The 20,625-nt window shown below is 38.0% G+C and overlaps 2 protein-coding genes across 7 annotated transcripts in view; one reads left to right on the top strand and one right to left on the bottom strand.

Moving 5' to 3' along the window:
- Positions 1-20,625, bottom strand: part of LOC127950954 (calmodulin-regulated spectrin-associated protein 2) — a 43,968-nt gene that overhangs the window by 3,855 nt on the left and 19,488 nt on the right. The window contains exons 4-16 of one of the 5 annotated variants that reach the window (XM_052548412.1): positions 12,345-12,422; positions 8,205-8,352; positions 7,459-7,598; positions 5,626-5,716; positions 5,448-5,532; positions 5,316-5,341; positions 5,062-5,131; positions 4,719-4,967; positions 2,063-3,887; positions 1,612-1,748; positions 914-1,134; positions 491-587; positions 225-290 (exon numbers count right to left, since the gene is read on the bottom strand). In XM_052548412.1, the coding sequence (XP_052404372.1) occupies positions 225-290; positions 491-587; positions 914-1,134; positions 1,612-1,748; positions 2,063-3,887; positions 4,719-4,967; positions 5,062-5,131; positions 5,316-5,341; positions 5,448-5,532; positions 5,626-5,716; positions 7,459-7,598; positions 8,205-8,352; positions 12,345-12,422 (3,233 nt within the window). The remainder of the gene's footprint in view (positions 1-224; positions 291-490; positions 588-913; positions 1,135-1,611; positions 1,749-2,062; positions 3,888-4,718; positions 4,968-5,061; positions 5,132-5,315; positions 5,342-5,447; positions 5,533-5,625; positions 5,717-7,458; positions 7,599-8,204; positions 8,353-12,344; positions 12,423-20,625) is intronic. The other 4 variants (XM_052548414.1, XM_052548413.1, XM_052548415.1 and 1 more) reach the window with 4 other exon arrangements.
- On the top strand, positions 11,538-20,534 carry LOC127950953 (sterile alpha motif domain-containing protein 9). Of its 2 annotated transcripts, none has more exons than XM_052548411.1 (3): positions 11,538-12,035; positions 12,698-12,787; positions 14,915-20,534. In XM_052548411.1, exon 3 carries the CDS (start codon positions 14,923-14,925, stop codon positions 19,837-19,839), a length of 4,917 nt encoding a protein of 1,638 aa, XP_052404371.1. In that variant the 5' UTR covers positions 11,538-12,035; positions 12,698-12,787; positions 14,915-14,922; the 3' UTR covers positions 19,840-20,534. The 2 variants fall into 2 exon arrangements, with proteins under 2 accessions (XP_052404371.1, XP_052404370.1); XM_052548410.1 differs by having other exon boundaries at positions 12,698-12,818.

Raw genomic sequence — 20,625 nt, 5'->3', positions numbered from 1 at the left:
CAAAATATGAACACAAGAAAACAAAGACTGCCAATGATTGTTTTATAACAAATTATTTAAATATGATAATTACATAACAGCTTATAATGTTCCACTAATATGCTGATGAACCAGTGAACTGATCTGTCCAAGCGAATGAGTTTGTCCAGCGCCCAAGCTGAAATGACAAGCCGTCAGAGCCCTGTGAGTTAATGACGTGGGTGTGATGCTGTCTGCAAACTGACCTTCCCTTTCTCCCTTTAGGGGAGCTCAGAAAGAAACACAGACTGCCAGGAGACAGTCTGCTGCCTCTGAGCAACCAGAGAAAAGACGAGACACCACAGACAGATGAGGACAGAGGGTTATGAACAGGACAACAGAGATGTGTCTCAGTACTGGTTAATACAAGACTGTGACATTTATAATCTCGACACAACCTATCATTATTTTCTCTGTTTTTGAATGATTTTTTTACAGGGAAGTTAACAGTGAACTGTGGACGTGGTCTCACCTGGATGTCCTCTTCTCTGATTTGACACTCTCATTGTCTGCCAAATTAAGGGAGGCGAGTGATAAGCTGGACACGGAATATCCACGAGGTCGTGACCCTGAACACACAAATCCACATGCATATACATGCACATAATTGGCAAACATTTTCTTTAAGAAGCCAGTTTCAAATGCTCTTTTGATTTCACAAGAACAAATTAAGGGTATTATTTTTATATTGTATATACATTTTAATAAAACAAAATGTAGATATATAATTATTAACATAGTTAAGATACTGTATTTATATGACTAAAGTATATAATAAAGGATATAATAATTGTTGTTTTTAATAAAAGAAATACAATTAATAAAAAGTTATATTTTCATGGTTTTAATATTGTAATAAAACTCAAAGGCTGATGACCTGGATTCCTCATCGTACCTGTGGCTGTCCGTGCTGGAGGCTTTGGAGACTCCATGGTATCTCTGTGCATAGATTTGGGGCGTGGCTTCTTCTGCTTAATGCTAGGGGGGCGTGGCTTAATAACACTGTCCATGTCCTCCATCAGTTTGAGCTGCTTCTTCCTCATATATTCATTTTTTATAAAATCCCGTCTTGCCTTCTCTTCCTCCTTCTTCTGGCGTTCCTCTTCCTCTTTCAATCTGATTAAGGAAGCAAAGAATCCGATGAACAAATTTCCTTGAAATCCTGCTTCTACAAGTTTAATGGCTTTTACAAACCATTTTGGATTCATTTAAATACAGAACTAAAACGAGATGAATGTTGGATGGAGCATATTTCAGTTACTAGTAATTTCAATTTTTAATTTGTGTCATCACCCAGAAATATTCTGGACAGATCTAAACATCAAATGCTTTAAAATATTTTAGTAAATATTGCATTTTATTATTACATATTGTTATACTGTTGAGTATAAATTAAAATAGTTGGTTCTCCATATATTTATTTAGTGATAAACAGTGTGTAAAACATACTTTGAATAGTTTTTGTAGATTCATTGATTTCTGTGGGTATGAAATGTTGAATTAGCTGTATCTTTAATTGTGTGGCTTAGTTTACTGTGATCGTGTAGTTCTCTGCTATTGTGTTATATTGTTGGTGTTGTGGTGTTTTTATACCGTGCTGCTTCTTTCTTTTGTTCCATCTCGGCCTCCTGTTGCTGTTTCTTGATCTGCATCTCTTTCTCCCGTCGAAGCCTTTTTTCCATCAGAGCTGCTTTCTTCTGTGCAATATCCTCCTCTGCCTTCAGGTCATCCTGAGTCACAGCAACACAAACAGACAATCATTCAGTCTGACACAGAGCCTCATGTGCAGCTGGGTGTAAGAGACAATGTCTCCTCCAAAACATGTGTTGTGCTTCATAGTAAATGACAGAAAACTCAAACACATATTTGTTTGAAAAAAAAAAAAACCCTGGTTTTGTAGATTTTAGAGAAATATTGTCAACCATGGCAGTAAAATTAAGTTAATTTTAATTTTTTTTTTTACTTTTTATTAACTTTTCCTAATTTGTGAGTGTTTTCTGCTTGCTGAGTCTTCATTCTTCCTATGTAAGTATCTGACTCTCACCCTATAGAAGAAGCCACAACACATCTTCTGGTCTGGTCTAGATTCTGGTCCAGTCTCTGTTTCTCTACTGCTCTCCAGATCATGTCCATCCAGAGGCTTCAGAACAGAGAGAGGAACCTCAATCAAATCCTTCTTCTCATGTGACTCTTCTTCATTTGAATGTCCACTGGTGGTTACCGCTGAATGGTTCATTGTTGGCTTAGACAGAACCTCAGATGTTGGCGCATTCATGATTTTTTCTCTAACATCCTGTTTTTCTTCTCCCTGCTCTTCATTCACCTGTGGAGATGGTGAATTTGCAACTGCTTTTAGTGCATCTTTGGACTCTTTCTTACATGGCTTTTCTCTAGCTGATTGGTCCTCACTCGAAGGTCCTTCGTCCTGTCCCAAATACGCGAATGAGCTGGAAAGCGTCTGACTTGGCAAAAAGCGTCTAAGTCGAGGCAGGCTGTCTACTGACTGTGGCGAGTTGAGCATCCGGCTGAAGGGGGTAACTTTCAGGTCATTGGGCCTTGGCGTTCGTGGAGTCCTTGCGTGGAAAGATGCAGACTTCCTTTTGATCGTAGAGGGCGAACGGTGTGCTGTGCGTGGTGAACCAGTGGACGACAAAATGGGGGAGAGCGACCCCACCGAACCTCGGCCAACTACACTGCTGCTGCGCAGTTCACGCAGCTGTTTGCGTGGCGATGGATCCGGTGGTGAAATCACCCAACTTTGGTGCTCACGCATCTGCATGATGTGCTCCTGCTGCTGTGCCAAGCGCTGCATCTCTGACTGAAGGAAGCTCAGAGACGTGTTCAGGCGCTCGATGGATCGCGTATACTCCCCCAGATCCACCTCCACAGCTGCTTCCTCCAGAGGGGATTTCGGCGGTGCACCATCAGGTCGACATCTCTCAAGTCTAGAATCCGAGTCATTCGAATTCAAAGGTGTTTTTGGGGGTTGTGGGTCACTGGATTGTTTTTCCAGACCATCTGGCCCGTCACTTTCGGCTCCAAGTGGAGACACAACTCCTTTTCGCCTGACAACATTGAGGAACGCAGTCCTGCCCATGCGCTGCCTGTGACGTGTAAAAGCTGCTTCGACTTTCTTCTTCTGCGCCTCAATGGCTTTGCGTTTCTCTTCCAGCTTCATCTTCAACTGCACCATCTCCGACGCCAGCAGGTGCGAGGGATCACGAGGGGAAGTGATGCGTGAGGGGCTATGCGTGTCAGGAGTAATTGAACGAACTGTCCCGGTCGCTCCTGGGGTTGTGACATTCAGGTCGCCGCTCTCAGGCGTGTTACCGCCACTCCCGCTGCTGCGGCCGTCGCCGTGGTTTAGTTTACGAAACTTCTGTTCGGCAAAGCTGGTCATGCGAACAGCAGAACCCAATGAGGAGGCCATGCTGGTGGCCATGGAGCGCGTTCCCAAAAGGTCTGGACATGGGCTGCTGGATGTCTCTGGAAGTGGACAGGAACGAGCTTCATAGTCCTGGTCCATGTCCGAATAGTCCTTCAGGGATGAATCCTCATCCTGTCCATCCTGGATATCCTCAGTACGGACGTGGATTCCGGTGTCCATGTCAGTAGAGGTGGAATTTAGGTCCACTTCATCTACTGCTCTGGCCTTGGAAAGCGAGTCTTCTGGATCGTTTGTTTCAGATGCAGAGTTGTAGGACGATGGGTTGTGGAGGAAAAAGGTGCTGTCCCCAGATGGGGGCTGCAAGCTGCTGTGGGGTCGCTCAGAGTCATGGATGATCTTCAGGGCTTCTTCTATACTGGGGGTGTTGGGCTGAGGGTCATAAGGAGGGCTTGAGCTGTCTTCTGATACACCATTCGAGTACCTGAAAGATAGGATATTCCTTCAGTTTTAGTGAACTCTCAACATTTGGATAACTATTACTTCAAAATAAAACATCTTGCCACTGAATGCAGTTAAGCATTCTTCTATATTTCTACCACCTAAAAATAGAAGATATAAAGCAGCCTGTCACAGAAGCGAATCAACAGTGAAAAGTAGAGTCATGGTTTAAGGGACATTTAAATGTATACGGTACATTTACCTCCTTGGTTGCGTGGAAAAGCGTGGGCATTTTTAATGCATTTCTATGAAAGCCAAGCTTCATGCTCGTGTGCTGGATTGTGGGATTGATAGCAGACTGGATAAAGTGTTAAAAGGATTTAAAAGTTAAGAAATTCTCAACTTTATATAAACAGCAGAAAGTGTCTGCGAGGTTGAGATAATGGCATTTGTTTTAAACATTTCTATGCAAACTGTGCTAGAGTTTCAATTGGATTTAGATCATAAGTCACACTGTTGACACATTGGAAGCATTGCTAATGTTACATGTATGCGAAATACTGCAGTATGGATGATATCATTGGATTTTCAGTGGGTACTGAATTGAGTGGGTACTTGATAACACCGCAGAAAGAATTGTATCATCACCTTTTTATAATTAACAAATGTCTTGCACTCGTATGGACTGTGTATGTTGATTTTATTGTGCTTTTGTGAATTTGACAGTTACCTTCTCCATTCAGTTCCATTCATTCAAACTTGTGTTTCAAAAAACACAAGGGTTTAAAACAACATGAAAAAGTGGGTAAATAATGATTTACATTTTTGGTTGAACTGTAGCTTTGAATGTGACAAAAAGGCAGAAACGATTTACCCAGCATAGTTTCCCAGGCGATGTCTGCTGATCTGTCTGTTGGATTCCTCAACATCCTCCTCACGGATTTTGCTGTGGGCGTTCCCATTTACGGGCTGGAACGAGAGGTTTCTTCGCATGCCCCTGGCTGCGCGGTGAACTTTAAAACCCAATCCTTCAGTGCTTGCCGATCGACTCAACCCACGTCCTGAAGATGAACTCATGCTGTCATCAAGTGGAATCTCAAATGATATCCCATGAGCTGAAGACCTGAGGTGACCACAAACAGTTAATCAGCGATCTGCTGCATGTAAAGACAGTGTAAGAGAGTCAAAGGGATAGAGAGTTTGTAGAGGGCACAAACCGTTTCTCTTTAGGCCATGTCCCCACACATCCGTCCACATACGACAAGGAGGACGACCGCCTGATAACTGCTGTGAGAGAAATAAATACCCATTTACTTACATAAAACAGCAAGTTTGTTGTTTATTCAGTGCATTACATTTTTTTTTTTGTACAGTATGTGTGCTAAAGCCATGTTTTTCCAGTTGAGCTACAGGAGACACAAAATTAATGAGAGGTGCAAAATCTCTTATAGGTTCTATAAAAGTGTCTTACCTGAGTTGTCATTGTTAGCTTGTGATCTAAAAGATTAAATTGTTTGGAATATAAATTCAGACTTGCATAAACGCATGATAAATGACTTCAATTATTTGTAAACCTCAAACTTGCATTGTATTAAAGACAAACCTAGACTGATCAGGACTGCCTGGCCTGTGAATCAGGTTTTGTTTGGTTATGGGAGCCATTTTATTGGATTGGGATGGGTCAGATACTACAAAAGAAAAGATAAATAAATAAAAATGGTGTTAATAAAATGCATGGCATGCACACCAAATAGAAGGACACCGGATGAGACAGACCTTACCTTTGGTATTGAGTGTGCGGGGCTGAACAAAAGATGGTTTCACAACTTCACACCACCAAAATAGCTCTGCCATAAACACAAGGTAGTTACTCTGAAAACACACAAAAATTTATGAGAAGAAAATTATTACAAACTTTTAAACAATCTCTCTTCCATCTTTAAAAACACTGAACAAAGAGCCTTTCTGCCTATTTTTGATGTGCTAGCTTTCCAGTGTTCCTCAATAACCACTAGATGTGAACGTTCTCCTATAGATTGTAATACACTCTTACTAACTTCAAAAAGCAAGATAACGACTACTGTATATACATACAGTACAGTGTACTGACTAATGTTTTTAAAAAAATGTGCGGCGCTCACTTTAGAAAATTATGAAACAGTAACAAATACATATATATATATATATATATATATATATATATATATATATATATATATATATATATATATATATATATATATATATATATATATATATATATTACTTTAGGTATTCTTTGCAATGCATACAGAAATTTTCCATATTACACACATTATACATACTATATAGTGCATGAGGAATATGAAGGTTTCTGACATGATCTGAACATGGTGGCATTGAAGCCAAGGTTCTGATCATCCTACAGGTATCATAACATTCTGATGTGACAGAACACACAAACACAAATTTAAGCTATTTAAATAGCATAATAACTGTGCAAAATAACTGACTGTCCTTAGTGTATTACATAATATAGAGCATTTATTGAAAGCAACAGTGCAGCAACCATAAAAAGAGTCTCTTTCAGTGCATTAAAGGGTGTTCTGACCCAACAAAGAAGCCGGGGCAGACTGACACGAACAGAACAGACCCAGTACTCTCTGCTGATTTATTCTGTCCTGACACCTTTATTTCCCCACAGTCAGTGGATGTTAGCCTCATGAAAAAGCCCTCATTAAGTGAAAAACACACCACTTAAGTCCTAAATGACCAAAGAAATCAGATGAACCTTTGTTTTACTTTGTTTTAGCATGTGATTGGCTGAAGCAGCAGACTAAGCATTTTGACCTGGTTTACATTATCGACCACAAACTCATCGTACATAATGGCAAATGTAACACATTGTGTGAAGTACTGCTACACATGGGCTGTGTTTATCTAGACAAACCGCTTAGCATAACTGTCTGAGGCAATCCACTTGGCAGCATTCTCACATATACACACAAACGATGACTCAGTCATCCCAAACGGTCAGATTTAAAACACGCACTGGTCGGCTGAAATTCCCTGTAATACTCAAGTGATCACTCATTCATTTTGGCCTCAAACTAAAAAAGGATATTCAGTGGAAAATCACCACGGAGAGCGCTGAGAATCTGTATCCTAGAAACCATGTATCGTTTGCAACACTGAACCAAATGGCAAACACACATTCTATTCATTGTAAATCATACCAGGAAAAAATGTAATGAAAAAAAAATGTGCACAAAAGAAATAAAATAATAATCAAATCAGCACATCGATTGAAATTTCTGAAGAAAATCTGAGCAGTGATTGTTATGCAACAGTCCTCATCAAAACATATCAAGATGATCTATCCAAATAAAATATATCATTAAAATGGTAAAATGGTATCAGCAAAGACATTTAAATGTATTAATTTACAAAAAAAAAAAAGCTCTTCTCTGCATTTCTCTTCTTCTCAATCTTGCTTCTTAATCTAGTTGGAAAATAAACCTGGCATTTATTATTGCTTTTGTCCCTCTTTTGTAAATCGTTTTGGATTAAAGCATGTTAACTGCGTAAATATAAGCGTAGTAAAGAGAAGTAAACTGTACTGACGTCAGGTTTACCTTGATGGTGCTGGAGGCGTACAGCATGTCCTCCAGGGTGAAGTGACAGCAGTTGTTGAGGTTTTCTCTGCAGAACTCCTGGATCAGCTGGAGATTGTACAGACTGTCAGCCAATGACATTGTTTCTTTGACACAGATATCTGGATGGGGAGGGAACAAGCCACATAACAGCCAATGACATTATGAGTAGATCTGAGGGGGCGGAGACAGAACTCAAGTAGAAGCTGATGGAGATTCATAAAGTCTGTGAGGGCGGGGCAAGAATGTGTGATGTATCGTGCAGAACCCTCGGTGTGGAGATGTGTTTTATGTTTGAATAAGTGCTCCTCTGTTCTCTCTCAAGCTTCCATTCACACACTCCTACTCGCTCTGTCTGTTCCATTCGCTCATGTCTTCCTCTTTCCTAATTCTTAAGAAATTATAACTTTTATATAATATAATATACAAATGTGCCAAAGTTTTTTTTTTTTTTTTTTGTGATACACCGATTTTAACAACAATTACAATATTATTGTAGATGACATATACCACACACCCATTATTATACCTTTAAATCGTATTGAAAGTCTACAATAAAACCAAGTGCTCATGGCTCATGGCTCCTGGCATTTCATCATCAAATATCATAAATCAATGTCTCATGTGGCTCCCTAAACATAAGTAATGTATTCACAATCTAGTGTGAATAGAGTGAAACTTGGAAGGACAAACAGATCCATATTTCACAGTGTTTCCTGCATTAGTACCTTCCAATGGCACAGCATCAGGACAGTAGAAATGCAGTAGTGCAGCCAGAGCACAGCCGTCTGTGTTGTCCTTCAGGAGATTGTCCACCAGGGGGAGACACAGAACCGGACGTGCTTTAGAGTCCTCTCTCCTGTACCGCCATGGCTGCTATGGCAGCAAAAAAAAAAAAATGAATATTGCATTTTGTGTTTGATGTTCCAGTGTTTGAGGTGGGGGTCACAGTTGCTGATCATGGACTGGGAAGAGTAAGCCAATGGAGTATAATTGCATCGTGTAACTTGAATTTATTTGCCCAACTGGAAACACCCATTAGGAGGCTTTTTATTTATTTATTTATTTGTTTGTTTGTTTATTGGTCCATGAGGAGCACTAAAGAGCAGTGAGAAAACCTATCACTGTAAAATAAAATTTGCCAATACTAAACAGGACAAAGTTTTAATTGACAAAATAGAATCTATATAAAAATACTTGAATGCTGTCTGCTAAGAAAGTACCTGCAAGACTTTGCTTTACCATTTAGGAAATAAACAAGTTAAAATAATTATGCAGAATATGAACAAATAGGTGGTATAAGATTGGAAGAGAGAAAGAGGAAGGGAGAAAACTACAAATAAAATAACACAAAAGACTACAATGAAATCAGAGAAAGTTGAGAAGGTTTATTAGTGAATAGGCAAACAAAGAAAAAAATACATCTAGTGAGTCAGAGATAAAAGTGCAACATAAAAAGGTACAGGAGTAGAACACTTTACATGGCGCCTATTTTAAAGCATGTTTTGTTGTATTTCTTATTATAATTATTATTAATAGTAGTATTTTTAAATTAATCTGCTTATTACAAACAAATAAAAGTAGTGTTGTGTTGCTTCAATTGCCCACTGTGAGACTTTGAAGTAAAATAAAATAAAGCAAAACACTAATTAGATCAACTACAAATACATTTTCAAGTCATACCTGAAGAACTTCATTCCATAGACAGGTGAGTATATTATGGTGTATGCTCAACCTGACTAATTAAACAGTGAAATGTGCACAATAAATTGGAGCAATATGTCAGTATTTCTTGACAAACTTTACTTGTTGTAGTTTGAACAATTAGTAATTTTAAATCAGTTCAGGCTGCTTTGAATCTCATTTGAATGAATAAAAACCTTGCAAAGACAGCCTCACTTCATGTTTTTCTCACTTCACTGTACATTTTGTTAGGGTCAACCTGATAAACGATTAAATTGTATTTGTAAAATGTGGAACATGTTGACAGTATTGAAACTTCAAGATACATTTCAAATAGTGAGAGACTTGAGAGATTTTTCATACAGTTCTATGATAATAATAATAACAATAATAATAATAATAGTCAAAAAAGCAATCATTGGGGTCCAAGCACCAAATGCCCACATGTATGATTCAACTGAAATTTGTCTAATAATGTGGTTTTACACAAAAATCCATCTTAAATCTTCAGTAACAGTATTTCCCTGCTTTACAATGCTCATACTTTCCATCCTAAATAGTATCTAAGATTAAAATAAGTGTGTCTCAAAGCATAATATATTGAAAAGAGTATGCCAAAAGTCCCCGGATGGTCTAGCCTACTATTTCAGGTCGACTTTTGAGGTGTGGATCCATGCACACTCTTATAGCTAAACTGTGACAAGATGATTGACAGACCAGTTTACAGAGAAACTATGTGACAGAGCAATCTGTCAAAGACACAGTTTTGTGATGTGATAATACGTCCCAAAGCTTGCCTACTATTCTACTACACACTTAAAACTGTGTACTGTGGAAACATACTTTAAGGACATAGTATATGAAACAGCAATGGTTTGATAAAACAGGTCACAGCGACACAATGGTATCAAAAGGGGAAATGACTTCCAAAGGAAAACTTCCTCTTACTGTTACACTTAAAGTGATCAGTAAAAAATGTGATCAGTGGATATGTGCTGTATGTGGATGGTATACAGACGTGATATCTTTGCATGTTATTTTATGACACGGTCACACAGGACACAGTTTAACCTACTTAATATATCATATTTATTTTATGTATATTTAAGTTTTGAATTAGGGGTGCTCCGATCACGATCGGCCGATCGTTATGCGCATCTCGTCAGTAAAGCCGGTTCTCTAATCAGCGGTTAATTCCATCAGGTGCGTGATTTCACATAGAGCAGCTGTTACTACACAGAGCCGTTGTTAATAGAGAAGATTAAATCCACTTCATTTTCAGCGTTTTTTGGTGCATCTTCTCAGTTAACAACGGCTCTGTGTAGTAACAGCTGCTCTATGTGAAATCACATCTCGAAACTCGAAACTCGGACTCTAAACTTTTGGACTTGAACTTGACTTGGACTCGAACCTCTTTGGACTCGGTCTTGACTTGGTCTCGACTAGTCCTGGACTTGGACTTGACTTGGACTCGACAAAGCCGGACTTGACTACAGCTCTAATGTTAATTAAAACATTTTCAAAAAGAACCCTATGTGGCATTCTCTCTTTCATAATACACCTTTTACGCTAGACTGGACATAACACATTTCCTTGTAAACTAAAAAAGAAAGAAAAAGATTAGACTTAAAAAAAAATTGTATCCTGCATGGTCTAGACACATATATTAGCTAAAAATATGAAGTTGCTTAAGTCCCACCCTGTTGCTGATTTTTACTAAATCCATTACACATTTGTGTTATACCAGAAGGACATGTTTTTGTCAGCTAATACAAATTTTGATCATTTTTTTTTTTTTAGTATCTAGGGATGATGTGTGCTAACATTCAAACAAATGTGACAAACAGCATAGAAAGATTTTGAAAAATACATTTTTTTTTTAAATTTAAAATACCAAAAGAAGTTATGATCCAAATCGCGAAATACCCTAATATAAGGCGGTCTCCGTGCGGGATAGGAAACAACAAAGTAAACTGATCTCAAACGTATGGCGAGCTCTCTTCATTTTATGAAATGATCATAATCAAATCTATTCATTTTATATTCCTGCTACTAGCATTTTATTCAGACTAAAACCCCATTAATTCAAGTGAGAAGGCGTTTTGTGTGTGTTTGTTGTGTGTTCAGATTATACAAAATGCATCTATTGCAGGCAGCAGTCACTGCCATGACACGATGTGCAAAAGCCACACACAGGATGTGGCTTTTGCACATGCTGTCATGGCAATGACTGCTGCCTGCAATAGATGCATTTTGTATAATCTGAACAGTCTTCTTAGCTGAGTTTTCTTACTTGATTCTGCTGTTTGCCGTTTATCTCAATGAATCTGCTATTGTATAAAGCACTATAGAAATAAAGGGAATTTGCCCTCTAGTGCTTGCGCCCATAATAAAACTAGAATAAAAAAACACACCAAGACAAATAAAACATGAACTGTGGTTTCCTTCATTATACATTGTCAGTGGAGCCCAACCCTGGTAACACTGATGAAAGCCAATAGCCTTTAAGACCTGATAAATCATTTATTCATCAAAATATAATGTTTCCTCATCACAGCTCATGCAACCCTATCTTCTATTAACAAACATTTTGGGGTGAACTATGACCTTAAGAAATATCTTACATTTGATGAAAATTGAAAGGTTGTAACACCATAGCTACCAGGAGCTACTGCCTCTCTATTCAAATGTGTCGAGGTACTGTTTTGTATACAGACTGCCTAAGGCAACAAAAAAAATTCTAAACATGTCTGAACCTGTACAAACAGGTTTGTGCTCTGACAATGACTAAGCCGGAGGGTGGGGTGTATATATGGTCATATCCAACACACTGCTTTAAAGCAGAAAAGACAAGCTGAAATCTACAAAGATATGCTGTGAGTACTACTGAAGATTTTAATTGTATTTTTTTGGTAACTGATGTTTAATATAGCATAAATTAAGAATAAGCTGTACAGTAGGTGTCTTTATAAACAATTAAATGTCTACCACATCAAAATTTTAAATGCTTGAATATTACTGTATATTAAAAGTAACAAAATAAGATGTATACAGTATGTCAACACTTGTGATTTGCTGCATCTGAGCTTTGTAGTGCATCATTTATATAATTTATAGAACTTTGACATTTGTTAGCATGTGATCTGTTGATACAATATTAATGCATTATTAAAGAATATCCTCACCTTTTGAAGAATGGAAGGTTCGACTGCATCTGGAACTTTTTTTTCCTGCGACACAATGTCTCTCAGATGTTCATTTACCTGTATTGAAAAATTTACAGAAAATAAGCACATGCAAGAAACATAAACACTCACATTTTTCTCAGACTTTCACAAGTGAGTATAACTGATAAGTTTGTTTTTTATTATGTCCGTAAGCCTTGTGTATAGAAATGGATTCTTAAGAACTGTACGTTACAGGTTAAATGATGTGCTTAATCATTGTTGTCCATAATGTGTTGATAATGGCCTCTAGTGGCAAAACTGATAATTACTGTATGTGGATGTGACTCAAAAAAGGCTTCTTCTTATTGCAGAACACAAGGAGCAGCACAAGGAGAGGAGAAAAATCAGAGGAGATAACAGATTTATCTGAACATCATATGTGCTCCAATAATCCAGAGGATGTAAGATACCAAAATACAAAGACTAAATAATGTATGTATACCTGAAAAAAAAGAAAAAAAATATAAAATAAAATTATATATATATATATATATATATATATATATATATATATATATATATATATATATATATATATATATAAATTTGTGCTGTCAAATGATTTATCGCAATTAGTCGCATCCAAAATAAAAGTTTTAGTTTACATAATATAACTTTGTATATTTCAAGATTTAAGATTTTTTTTATTCATCACATACACAATTATATATGGCATATGTAACCAGCAGTGAAATGTGAGTCAGGTCCGCTCCATGGACAGTGCAATTATTAAAGAAAACAACATTGACGAAAATATACATAAATATATCTATGTAAGAATGAAATAAAAGTAAACAATAAAAATATGAGAATAAAATATGAAAAAAAGATGTATATTGTAGGATGAAATATAGAAAGCAAAATAATGTGCATGAAAGTAAACTGTAGTCTTAAATATTAAGATACACACTAGAGCTGCACGATATTGGGAAAAAATGACATTGCGATATTTTATTTTTCTGCAATATATATTGCGATATTTTTTCTTACAAACAAATGGGGTGAGCACACTTACATTCTCATTTTAAATGATTTAAACATCGACACCATCGTGTCAATTGATTAATATGCGCGAGGGAGAGAGAGCAAGACAGAGCTCGTGTTGTTTGAAAACGGCTCGCTTTCTCTCAGTCTCTCTCTCTGTCTCTCAATTAAATTCAAATTGCTTTATTGGCATGACATACAAAGGTACATATTGCCAAAGCATTGTACATATCAGAATATAAACAAACAAAACAAAAATATATATATATATTCATAAGAGGAAAAAAATTACATGCAAAATAAATCCATATACATTTCTATAAACATTGATGGTACTTCTAATGTACTCTCTCTCTGTCTCTCTCGCGCGCGCTCTCTCTCTAGCAGCAGCGCGCCAGCCCAGCGCCGCGTCAGGCACGGTTCTGGTGTGTAAAGACACAGAAAACGCGAGGCAGCCACCACGCTTCTGGGACGCTTCAGATACGCGACGCTCACGCCACGCAGCCAGTGTGTCACCGGCCTCTGTCTCTCTCGTGCACGCTCTTTCTCTCTGTCTGTCTCGCGCGTGCTCTCTCTCTCGCGCGCGCGCGCTCTCTCTCTCTCTCTGTCTCTCTCGCACGCTCTCTCTCTCTCTCTCTCTGACTCTCTTGCGCTCCTTCTCTCTCTGCCCTGTTAAACTTGCATGTGGTCAGTCCTTCAGTCATTCAGTCCTGTCAATGATAAACTTTCACTCTATGATGGTTTAGCTGTGCAATTAATCCGCGAATCACATTCGTCAAGGGCCGGGGAGCAGCTGGCCCGTACAGTTAATGAATAACGGATCAACTACGACACAAAGCATCGCATCCTGCGATGTGACTATCGTGGATTCGTACATCGCGATATCGATGCTTAAACGACACATCGTGCAGCCCTAATACACACGGATGTACAATGTGCATTATGCTGTAGTCTTAAATATTAAGATGCACAGGAATGTACAAGAGGCAAATGTGCAAACAGGTTGACACTGTCAGTATGTCAGTGTGAGGTAGAGAATGATGAAGATCTTACTGATAAAGTGAATATCAAGTGGAGACATGAAGATGTTAAGAGGCTGGTTTTGAGTTAAGGAGCCTGGTGGCCTGGAAGAAACTCCTCCTGAGTCTCTCGATTTTTGCCATCAGGCTACGGAGACGCTTACCAAATGGCAGCAAAGTGAAAAGATGGTAACTGGGGTGGGTGGAGTCCTTCATGATTTTAACAGCTCTACTTTTTAAGATTTAGGATCACCTAAATGGCAATGCTCACATTCTTTTTTTTTTTTTTTTTGTGCACACGCTTTGGATGTGTGTGTAATACAGAAAACAGTCTTCTTGAGCTTGAATAGTTTAGAATCACATTAAGATAACTTCTTCTATGTGCACTTTGGATGAGTGTACAGTATTGTACAGAAAACAGCACTTGATTGGTTTAAAGTTTATGGTTATTGATTGTGCCATCAGACATTTTTAAATTGTTATTAATTTGTTTAATTAATAAAAAAATTTTTTTCTTTATTTCAGTGGTGACAATGAGTCGAAAAACAACACTTCCACATCTAGTTGAGGATTGGACAAAAGAGCATGTACATTACTGGTTAACGGAAGTACTGAAAGTGGATAAAAAATATGCAGACAAGTTATATGATGAAGATGTATCAGGGGAAGCACTAGTTTGCTACCAGCCCAGTGATCTGCATTACCTTGGCATTAAGCATGGTCCAGCTGTTATGATCACCAACAGATTAAAGGAGTTAAAACAGCCTAATGGATCAGACTCTGCATCCCCTGAACATTCCCAAATGCAGCAAAAAAAGGATGGGTTAGATCCAAGTGATCCAACTGATCCAACTGAGGAAATTCAAGACCTTTCAACAGATCAAACACAAATATCTAAACATACAGTGAAAAAATTGAAAACAAAATCAAGCAAAAAAGGAAAATCTAAGAAAAGCCATAAATCAAACGTTAATAAAGATTCAATGGATATGATCACAAGTATTGACTGCCAGACAAAAGAAGTATTAAAACCGGCCGCTTCCCAAGAAAAAATGCTTGAAGAAACTTCCAGTCATTCAACCTCCAAAGAAAGTGAACTAAGGGAGGCAGCTGGCCTTAAAACACTGGTTATGAGTGCAGACAAAACTGATAATGAAAATATCAAAAGAAAGCCTGGGCAACACTCATGTAGTCTCTATCCATTTGATCGCAATGCTGCCTCTCATCGGTACATTCAGAACTATACTTTACCACCAGAGACAGGACCAGACAATCTGATTGATCCAGTTCATGAGTATAAGTTCATGGGCAGAACAAGTGATATTCACACAATAAAGAAGAAGTTCAATAAAGAAGTGTTTCGCTTTGCTGCTGGGTGTATGAACAAACGCACAAATGGAACCATCCACTTTGGTGTAGCAGACTCCAAAGATTCTCAATATGCTCATGCTGAGATTATTGGGGTCGGTGTTGACGACAAGGACACCATCATTGATCACTTTAATCAGGGTATTAAATCATATTTTGATGAACACACAGATGAAGCAAAGCAATGCATCAGACAACCACGCTTTGTTGAAGTGCTCTGCCCTGACAGCACACTCTCTGGCAAATATGTCATAGAGGTGGATGTTGTTCCATCCCACAGCATAGTTCATGGTAAACTATTTGATGTCCAAACTCTGGATGAGGAAAATCAATGGAAGAAGAGCAAAGGAAAATCACTTTTCATCAGAGATGGAGCTGCAACCAGAGATATCTATAAAATTGGTAATCCAAAAGAGTTGCATGACGAGCTGACTCGAATGAATGTCCAAGTGAAAGTTCTGGACAACAGGAGGAAGGAAGTAGAAAATAAAACTAAAAACAAGGGCACATCAAACCAGGGGGAAAAGCTGAAGAATCTGTTGACATGTGGAGGAAGCAGATTGGGTCATTATGATTACTACATAATTGTAACAAACAAAAGTCACCCTGAACAACTCCAGCATCTTCAGTTCATGACAACACTGAAATTGTTCTGTGTGTTGGACTTTGATCCAGACTCTGTAAAAAATGGGTCTTGCCACAATTACACATGTGATAGAATTGCAAATCTTCACAGACCTAACCAGCTCCACGGAGACCCAGCAGCAATTGTGCAAAAGCTAACTTTGTACAAACAAACAAGCTGGGTATTTTGTAATGGCAGAGAAGACCTTGACAATCCAGAAGACAAACCACTCAGACCGAGTGAATGGTTAATAGACAATGCACGACAAATACAAGACATGATCACATTCATCTGCAACCCATACATTCTTCCTAGAGGACATTTTTTAGTCATATTCCTTCTCCTCTCCACTGTTGAAGCCATGAATGATCCTATTTTTGACACATTTGTGTCCTTTTATAAAAACCTTGGCGGTACAGAGAACATCTTAAGTATATGCACTTCCAATGCTTCCTTTCAAAAATGGAGGGATTTCATTCAAGCCAGATGTGAACATGACATCAGCCAACGGAGTATATATGACCTGGAGCTCAGTGAAATCAATGGGACAATACTGAAACTGGCACAGAACAAGCCACATGCTGAGAGGCTTCTTCCATCTGCTGAAGGAAGTTCAGTGATTCTCCAACAGAAGGATGAGGACCTTATGCCTTCTCTTGAAGTACTCTGTGAAAATGAGTGTGAGAATGTCTTTGATGAGAATAGTCAAGAATTTCAAGAATTTCAAATTAAAACAGAAGCTGAATTCTATAGAGGCGACAAAGTGAAATGGTGGAATTTCTATTTCTCTGAAAAAAATTCAGCAAAACCATTCATAAAACGGGACAAATATGATCAACTCAAACGTATAATTGAATCTAAAACCAAAAATCCAACAAGCACATGTGTCATGGTGAATCTTTTTCATCATCCTGGTTGCGGAGGCACCACATTAGCCATGCATGTAATGTGGAATCTGAGAAAAGACTTCCGTTGTGCAGTTCTGAAGGACAACACAGCTTCCAAACATGACGTAGCACAACAAGTTGCCTACTTGGTAAGGTGTGGAAAGAATGAGACTTCACGGACAACACCATTACTTTTATTAGTAGATGACTCTGAAGAGACCGAAAACACAGAGGAACTTCAGCACTGTACACGGAAAACTCTAAACGAAATATCTCCCAGTGCACTCGTTGTTGTTTTAAATTGTTTACGTTCAAAAACCCCAAAAGTGAGATTCTCAAACAGTGTCATTGAGAGTCAGTACATTACAGCAACTTTATCTAAAGAAGAAATGGACGCTTTCGAGAATAAACTAAAGGAACTGCAAGAAACACATGAAAAACCAGAGAATTTCTACAGTTTCATGATCATGAAATCAAACTTCAGTCAAGAGTATGTTGCAAATGTTGCTCGTAATATTCTCAAAGATCTTGACATTGAAAAAAAACAAGCACAACTTCTTTCAATACTGGCATTATTGAATTCCTATGTGGCTGATTCAGCCATTTCCGTGTCACTGTGTGAAGACTTTCTGGGCATTAAAAGGAATTTATGGGGGAAGCAAACAGTTTTGGATGAAATGGAACCCCAGTCATGCTTGCTGATTGAGTTTGAAGCTGAAGAATGTGGAGTGTACAAAGCAATCCGTTTTGTTCACCAACGTATTGCAACTGAGTGTGTCAAGGAGTTGGAAGATACACACAAAGTCACAAGATATGACATAGTCCAAAATTTGTTGCATTTTGACTTATTTTTCAAAAGTGGAATAGGAAAAGATAACCTCCTACAGTCAGTGAAAAACATGCTAATCACTCGACAACGCAAGGCAGAAGGTGACGAGAAAGACACACTGTTTTCACTTTTAATAGAGGACATCAATACACAGAATGAAGGACTGAAAAAAATCCAGAACATCTTTACAGAAGCATCAAGACGATTTGATAAGGACTTTGTAATTCCTCAAGCTTTAGCAAGACATTTCTATCTTAATGAAAAAAACTTTGCTTTAGCAAAGGATTGGGCACACACAGCCAAAACCATCAAAGAGAATTCATACACCCTCGATACAGTTGGGCAAGTTTCTAGAAGTGAGCTAAAACATAAAATTGACTTCAAAAAGCAAGAGAACAAGAAACTCACACCTGATGACCTGAAAGAGTGTCTGGACTTAGCTCATGCAGCAATAAAAGCTTTCCAGAGGGCTCAAATTTTAGCAAAGACAGATGATATTCCTGATCTGGAAGAGACACTTCATAGGAAACCCAACACTTACAACATATCTGGATACATGAGTGAGATTGACATTGCTATGACAGTCTTTGACATTGTGAGGGGACTGCCACTGTTTAAAGAAGGGGATTCCATGAAAGATCATTATATTCAGCAGTTTTTCAAAGATAAAATATCTATAAAAAACATTCCCATATTCCAGAATGATACAAACAAAAAACTGGTTGATATTCTTATGGAGCATGAACCATTCCTTGTTTCTTTGAAGACACAAGTAGACAAAGCCTTTGACTTCCTTGAAGTTTTCTTCACTTACACAAGAGAAAAGGGCATTGTTGACAAAGAAAAGCAGTTTAAGAACAGGGAAAAACTCTCAGATCACTTCAAAAAGTACATCTCCCTGTTTTGCTCTTCATCTGAGGAAAGATTAAATGAGAAAAAATGTAAACCAAAACTCAGCATGAACATGGAAATTGAGGAATGCCGAATGTTCCTAGAGGAAAACAGAGCAAACAATTTCCCAAGAATTCTTCAGTTTCTGGAGTTCAGAAAAAACATGATAGAACAAATTGTTGAAAAACATTCCTTTATATTCAAGAACTGTGTTACCAAATCTCTCAAGGACAAAACAAACCATCTGCTTGCCCACATAATTCTAAAGCTGAATAAACCTAAATCACCGTTTGCAAAAACCCAAAAAGAACTCACTGATCTCTTGAAAGAACTTTTGCAAGAAGCTGGAACACAGCATCCACATCCAGAGCCTTACTACCTTGCACTATTGTTGCTGTGGCCTGGAAAAAATGGCACTGACCCCCGAATAGCTACATATGTGGACATGCTAAAAAAATCCTCCAGAAAGCAACTCTTACACATTTTCAGAGTCAGAAACCCAATTGCTCACTTCTATCTGGGGAAGTCTAATGGATTAGAAAGACTGGTTTCTAAAGCCAACCTTGACAGCGACTTCATTACAGTAAGAGGCCGTAACGTTCTGTGGCAAAATGCTGATATTTTTAAGGAACAGGCCATTAAAGACAAGCTCCTCAGAGTTAATGGCATGATGGAGCTTGGTGAGCTTTATGCTGAGTATGGAAAGATGAGGATCCCTGTCCGCCGCACATATCTTGGAGGACTAAGAAGTGGTCACAGTACAGAGAGGGTGACTTTTTACATTGGCTTTGCTATTGACGGTCCACTCGCCTATGACATTCAGTATGCAGACATGAGGGTCGATACATGATCTGGGCTGTTCTTTTTGAAGAATTTTCGGAGCCTGATGAGATCGGTACAAATATATGTTTAATAATGCAAAATATGCTTGATGTTTGCTGTCCAGAGAAAAAGAGAACATCCCAATCAAGTGAAGGGGTTTGTGGAAACGAAGTATAGAAAAGTTTATGTTAGTTTCACTCCACAATACAATAGCAAAATATATCAATATGTATAGTATTTTATGTTACATTAATCAGTGTCTAGCACACCTTCTTAAGGAAAGGATATTGACCAGAAGACATTGCAATTAGTAAATCATATTTAGACATACTTAAAGAAGTTCCAGATCTATAATTTTGCTCTTATTGAAACTGTTGCTCATAGACGCATATTTAGTGATTTGGGGGCCCCAGGCAAAATATGGGAATGGGGCCGTATATTTGCACACATTTACCTAGATCAGCCTTGAGGTTCCTTCTTTGTTGTGATGCTTGCTGCTGCACAATGGTATGTCCCACAGTTATGTCAATTTTTCTACATTTTTCATGTACTGTACATGTTACAATAGCTTTCTTTCATGCTGTAGACCAAGAAATTGATTTACAGTTTTCACAAAAACAAAATAAATAAAATGATAAACCTCACAACTAAACCTCTAAACCATTTTTTAAATAAAAGAGATGATTCGGAAGTATAAATTATGATATTAAAGGGGGGGGTGAAATGCTATTTCATGCATACTGAGTTTTTTACAATGTTAAAGAGTTGGATTCCCATGCTAAACATGGACAAAGTTTCAAAAATTAAGTTGTAT

Source organism: Carassius gibelio, chromosome B2, assembly GCF_023724105.1.
Source record: "Carassius gibelio isolate Cgi1373 ecotype wild population from Czech Republic chromosome B2, carGib1.2-hapl.c, whole genome shotgun sequence".
Lineage (NCBI taxonomy): Eukaryota > Metazoa > Chordata > Actinopteri > Cypriniformes > Cyprinidae > Carassius > Carassius gibelio.
Note: the sequence above shows the minus strand (reverse complement) of the source record. Positions and strands in the feature narration are given on the sequence as shown.